The sequence below is a fragment of the Monopterus albus genome, unplaced genomic scaffold (assembly GCF_001952655.1).
Source record: "Monopterus albus unplaced genomic scaffold, M_albus_1.0 scaffold402.1, whole genome shotgun sequence".
Taxonomy (NCBI): Eukaryota; Metazoa; Chordata; class Actinopteri; order Synbranchiformes; family Synbranchidae; genus Monopterus; species Monopterus albus.
The window spans coordinates 402,835-409,364 of NW_018128282.1; the positions used below are offsets into that span (position 1 = coordinate 402,835).

The following is a 6,530-nucleotide window of genomic DNA, read 5'->3' on the forward strand; positions in this document are numbered from 1 at the left end:
AAAAACTTTCTGCTGCACTTAAGGTTCCTAAGAGCACAGTGGCCTCCATAATCCTTAAATGGAAGACGTTTGGGATGACCAGCACCCTTCCTAGAGCTGGCCGTCCGGCCAAACTGAGCTATTGGGGGGGAAGAGCCTTGGTGAGAGAGGTACAGAAGAACCCAAAGATGACTGTGGCTGAGCTCCAGAGATGCAGTTGGGAGATGGGAGCAAGTTGTAGAAAGTCAACCATCACTGCAGCCCTCCACCAGTCGGGGCTTTATGGCAGAGTGGCCCGACGGGAGCCTCTCCTCAGTGCAAGACACATGAAAGTCTGCATGGAGTTTGCTAAAAAACACCTGAAGGACTCCAAGATGGTGAGAAATAAGATTCTCTGGTCTGATGAGACCAAGATAGAACTTTTTGGCCTTAATTAAACTTTTTGGCCACACATACCGCTTGTATGTGTGGAGAAAACCAGGCACTGCTCATCACCTGTCCAATACGGTCCCAACAGTGAAGCATGGTGGTGGCAGCATACTGCTATGGGGGTGTTTTTCAGCTGCAGGGACAGGACGACTGGTTGCAATCGAGGGAAGGATGAATGCGGCCACGTACAGGGATATCCTGGATGAAAACCTTCTCCAGAGTGCTCAGGACCTCAGACTGGGCCGAAGGTTAACCTTCCAACAAGACAATGACCCTAAGCACACAGCTAAAATAACGAAGGAGTGGCTTTACAACAACTCCGTGACTGTTCTTGAATGGCCCAGCCAGAGCCCTGACTTAAACCCAATTGAGCATCTCTGGAGAGACCTGAAAATGGCTGTCCACCAACGTTTACCATCCAACCTGACAGAACTGGAGAGGATCTGCAAGGAGGAATGGCAGAGGATCCCAAAATGCAGGTGTGAAAAACTTGTTGCATCATTCCCAAAAAGACTCATGGCTGTATTAGCTCAAAAGGGTGCTTCTACTAAATACTGAGCAAGGGGTCTGAATACTTATGACCATGTGATATTTCAGTTTTTCTTTTTTAATAAATCTGCAAAAATGTCAAATGTCAGGCATGACTAAAGAACCTCTCAACATCTCAAAAGCTAGTTTAGCTGTGAATTAAAGGTATATTAAATGTGTGCTGGGGAGAAGGACAATGTCATTCCCTTCAGTAGTTATTACATTTCTTTTTGTATAACTGGTTTCTGGTGGCATGTTCCTCTTTTCTTTGGCATTTGTGCTAATTTCAAACTAGACTTAATTTTTGCCTCAGAAGGGGAGTCGGAGGTTTTCATTTACACTGAATGTAATGGATGAGTGAATGACAATCTCATCTATTCTCAGTTTACCCACTGAGGCATGACATATACTGTAGGAACCTGGATATAAATTCATAGTGTGCTGGAGTTTATAGGAATTTATATCAGCCTAAAAACCCTCTTAAAATGATTTGTTTGTTTGCAGTGCAAAATACAACTGAGAGTTTTATGTAACGTTTACTTCTTTACTTGTGTGCTTATCTATAGGAGCCTGCAAATCCATGAGGAGACAGGTGTTCCCCATAGTCACTGGCTGGAGGCGCAGAAGGGACAGGAAGGAGGCGATGGGTTGGGGGGGCCACTGAGATACCCAGATTCCTGCATATTCTGGCTGCAAGCTGATATGGAGGGTAAAGAGGAAGGATTACTTGGCTTTCTGTGTATGCAAACAACAAAAATGCCACTAATCATATGGGAGCTTCAGTGTAGCATGAAATAAACTTTAAGCTGCATTTGTCATATTTTTTTAATACACTTGTTATATTTCTTCCTATGTGTTCCTCTCCAGCTCTAGACAAGCGGTTGGATGTTCGTGTAGATGAGATGTTGTCATCAGGACTGATAGAGGAGCTCAGAGACTTCCATATCCGCTACAATCTGCAGAAAGTCCAGGATGACAGGTAGAAAATCAGCAGCAAAACAACCAGTGAATGAGCATAATCAGCCAGGTCCTGATTGTGAATGAGTTATCTTTTTAAACTTTTTTTGGATATTTGTCTTTCTTAAGGCAAAAAAACTTTGGAGTTTTCGGATCATATTTGTTTGTGTCAGAAACAGCTCTATACAGTATGGTTTAGATATTACATACATTTGATGCTGAAGATATTTTGTTGAGTACTACACAGATTTAGCATTGCACTTCCATATTGCTGTTGGCCTCACAGTGGACAGTGGGTTTTAAAGTTTCAGAATTGCTGCAGTAAAACCAGAAACATCTGTTTTTTTTCCCCCCACACGTTCTTATTCTTTGTCAAAACCTGGCACCTACATTTCGCTCAATACAACTTGACCACTTGCAGTTCTTTCAAGATTTGGATGTGTAATGTTAGTAGCAGTTGTAGCCCTGATTTGTTAGAAGTGTGGAGTGGCCTACAGAATTCTGGTAAGTTCTCTTCTGCACCCTGAGACTTTTACTTTTCAACTTTACAGCCCCAGCTGAAGCCGACTCAGATGACATCGCTTCAAAGAGTTTATAGCCACAGTTCCCCGTTAAACACCCGTGGGGAATGCCGTATGTGGCTTTTGTTTGTAGCAACCTTTTAAAATGCTTAATTGACTAAAATCCAACGTAACAAATATAGAATGGGAGTTCTATCTCACTACCTCTAATCTCATGAGTCAAAAACCTATGTCATATTTGCCTTAGGTCCTGCAGTTGTAGTTACAACGAGGTGGTTTGAGCAAGTTTAAGATCACACTCTCCTCATCCTAAGTGAAGGATCGAGATATTCAATCTGGGCTTGTTTCCTTCATGTAACCAGGACAAGAGTAGTCTGGTAAACTTGGCCAAGCAACCATCCAGTTATTTGTTTTGCCTTCCCGGTCTGACAGGTCTGATCTGTACCATCTTGCTTCTGAAATGCGTAGAGACCACTTTATCTCTGTAGGATGTCCAGTTATTATTAATAATTGCAGAGATAAGCTCATACACTGCCTATAAAAAGTATTCAGCCACTTGGATGTTTTACCCTTCTATTGATTTTATAAATCAATCATGGTCAATATAATTTTGCTTTTTTGACAAAAGTAGTTACAAAATAAATTCTTTAATGTCAAAGTGAAAACAGGTTTCTAAAAAGCAATGTCAATTAAATAATAATATGTAATGGGAAATAAGTGATTGCATAAATATACTCAAGTGGAAGACCTTTCCAGGCATGTATAAAATGTATCACTTATAGGGCCAATTTTACAGTAAATCCTTTCCTGTTCAATTAAGAGTTTAGTATGTTGTGTATGCAACATGAAATATGTTTAAACATGTATGTGAGTATCACTAATAGCTGAAATACTGTGAACTGTGTGTGTGAGTTAATGCATGGGTCGAACAGTGTCCAGGAAGTTGCTGTTTCTCTCTGTTCATTCATCACCCCATTCCACCTCATCAACCAGCCTCCTCCTGCCTCTTCATCTCCTGTTTGTCTGTCACCATCACTGCCACTATTGCTCTCTCAGCAATTTGATCACCCAGGCGCTTTACTCCCCCCCTTACTTCTTTACCCTCATGTCTCCACCCCCAGCTGGATGCTGTGGTGAGACATCAAGGTCAAATCTCTCACTCCTTCACTCTCTTTCTTTTCTCCTCCCTCCACTGACTACATTTCCTGTGCTCCTTCGCTATTCTAAAATTTCTGTCTCTACCCATCTAGCCAGATTTATTTTGCTATTTCCTCTTCTTGTTTCTATCACAAGTGTATAAGTTATGGGGCAACAGTAGTAATTATTTTTTTTACAATTTCTGTTCTTTAGTGTGTTATAAAGGTGTTTTATGAAGGAACAAAAATGACAGCAAGAACAGGGAATTATAGGTTAAAATGAAACCAGAGAGGATAAAAACCCAAAACAAAAGGTAAGATAAAAGCAAGTCTGTTAATTAAAGTCAGTTCAAAGACTTCTAGTGTGATGACTTGAACATTATCAGAATACAGGTCATGTACAAAAATTATGCCTCTTCCATGTCTTTTTCTCAAAATAATTATTTTTTATTTTTACACCTGCCAATTACAGAATTAAAAATCAGCTAAGAATGAACATGAACTGTACAGGCCATTGTGCAGTGCTGAATTCAGCAGTATTGTCCAAAGGAATGAAAACATTGCTATACAAACATTTCTGTACAACTGTACTACTTGCATTATTTGGGCTAGAAATGTATGTTAATGCATTAAATGTATTAAATAATGAACCCTGAACAGACATAGAATTTTTGCCATAAATGTCTGCCCCTCTGACCTATTAACCGATGTTATACTACAAATTTTCATAGTATAACATCATCATAACTCATTTCTGCTGATGATTTCTGATGTCCACTGAGGATCAGTATCCATAAATAAGTTGCTCCTTATACTGTATCTCCATAATCACCAGATTCTGACACGTTCATCAGCATCAAAATGATCCAGGTGGAAGGAACTGCTCTTTGCCAAAGAAGCAGACTTTTCATGATGTGGATGTGCCAAAATGTAAACAATTAGGCCGCGTGCTCAAAACCCATAGTTTCAAATTTGGTAGTCAGACACTCTGCAGGGTTCATCATCGATAGTTTTTCATCAGGATTTGTTCTACAGTGCAGGATAAAGCTTGATAGATGTTTTCAGGCATTGTTTTTACCTCATGATCTTACATTGAAGCCAACCACCTCCAGTCCACTGGAGGCTGACAAGTTAAAATAAAGGTCTGTCATGTACACTTAAAGGCACTTTGACTTTCTTCTGGCACCCCTCGCCCCCTCAAATTATGCAGTCACACTGCTGTCACGTTTTATTACAACCACATCAGACCAACTTTCCAATTAGCTGGGCCTTAATAAAGTATATAGACAGCTGAAGAAGGCCCAGTGTAAAATCAAAAAGAGATATATTCCATCTCTAGTATTTGTGTCCATTACTCATACGCTATCAAACTTTCATGCCTATCAAACAGATGCAGAATTTATTTTTCACTCCTTAACTCAGCTGTCCTTGCAGAGAAACATTTCTCACACTGGTAGAAGGAAAAATGGTATCACTGCAGACCTCTACTATTTTTCCACTGACTCCAATTGTGCAAAGGTTCAGGTCATTGAAATTAACACGTACACCAACTGTGGAGCTATTACTAAAGTCTGAAAGGTACAGCATGAGCAGGCAATGCTGCTCAGATTGGGGTGCTGTGGTCTGATAAAGATGAAAGTCTTCTGTCTCTACTGTCTGCCAAGGCAACCAACGTCCCTCTGCCCCAACCTAATGTCACTCCAGTGAGGCCACTGAGTACTGGCACCTGTGGGCCCCAGTACCATTCAGTGTTTTTTAATGCCATTCTGCCACTTTGTCCCCTGAAGGGCCTCACATCTGCTGAGACTGATATTCTTTGTTCAGGGTGGGAAGGAGAGATAGGGGGGAGGGGAAGGTGAAATGAGTCACCACTGGGTGTGTAGAAATGTCGAGCTGGAGACGATGGATAATGCTTCATTTCCTCTTCTCTCCTCCCTCCTCCTCTCCACTCCAGCCAGCGCTATCAAGAAGGGATTTTCCAGTCAATTGGTTTTAAGGAGTTTCATGACTACCTCACGGCTCCAGAAAGCAGCACCCAGCAGGAGAAAGACACATTACGAGAAAAAGGTCAGAGAAATTCCTGATCTACGTTACAGAGGTAGATTTAGCTTCACTGGATGGACGGTTGGTTGACTGACCAACCAACCAGAAGAATCTGTTTAAAGCTTTTTCTCATGTCCTCTTTTCATCTGTAACATTCTCTTTTTAACTCTGTCCAGGTATAGAAGCTGTGAAGACTGCTACAAAGCATTATGCACGCAAACAGAATAAATGGGTCCGTAACCGCTTCCTCAAACGTGAGTACCCTTCACCCACCTCTTTCAGTATGTGTTGGTAAGTGTGTGTGTGTTTGTCCCCCAAAGTCCAGTTCCTTAGCAATCAGCACTCTGTTTAACAAGATGAGATTCATGCACTCCATTAGACACACAATATTAGCCTCTCAGGCACCGTATTGTGTTTCAAGGTGCACAGTGTAGTTTGTGTGTTTGTATTTGTGTCTATGTGCACAGGACTGCAGTGATGTCACTTATAAAACATGCAGCAGTTTTTTTTTTTGTGTTTCTTTTTTTTAAATTAAAACAAGAACATCAGCACACTTTTATGGGCAACATTAAAATGTTTTTTTTAATATCTCTAACTTTTGTGATATAGTATTTTTATAATTTAAATAGTTAGATAAGTCTGGTGGAGTGGGCCTGGAGACGCTGATACCTTCTCCCTGAAGGCAGGAGTCTGAAGTGGGAGTGTGCGGGGTGGGAGGTGTCATCAGCAATGCTGATGGCTCTGCGGGTGAGGCGGGTGTTGAAGATGTCTGTAAGGGAAGGCAGAGATCTTGCTGGCTGTTTTCACTATGCTTTGAAGGGTCCTTCTGCACGAGGCAGTACAGGCTCTGTACCACACAGTGATGCAGCCAATGATGACGTTCTCAATGGTGCCCTGGTAGAAGGAGCACATGATGGGGGGTGGGACACTGGCTCTC

At 41.5% G+C, this 6,530-nt stretch overlaps 1 protein-coding gene across 1 annotated transcript in view; it reads left to right on the forward strand.

The window, feature by feature from the left end:
* trit1 (tRNA isopentenyltransferase 1) overlaps positions 1-6,530 on the forward strand; it is a 37,931-nt gene that overhangs the window by 20,593 nt on the left and 10,808 nt on the right. Inside the window, exons 5-8 of the mRNA XM_020586311.1 lie at positions 1,503-1,645; positions 1,804-1,915; positions 5,505-5,617; positions 5,770-5,847. Of these exons, the coding sequence (XP_020441967.1) occupies positions 1,503-1,645; positions 1,804-1,915; positions 5,505-5,617; positions 5,770-5,847 (446 nt within the window). The remainder of the gene's footprint in view (positions 1-1,502; positions 1,646-1,803; positions 1,916-5,504; positions 5,618-5,769; positions 5,848-6,530) is intronic.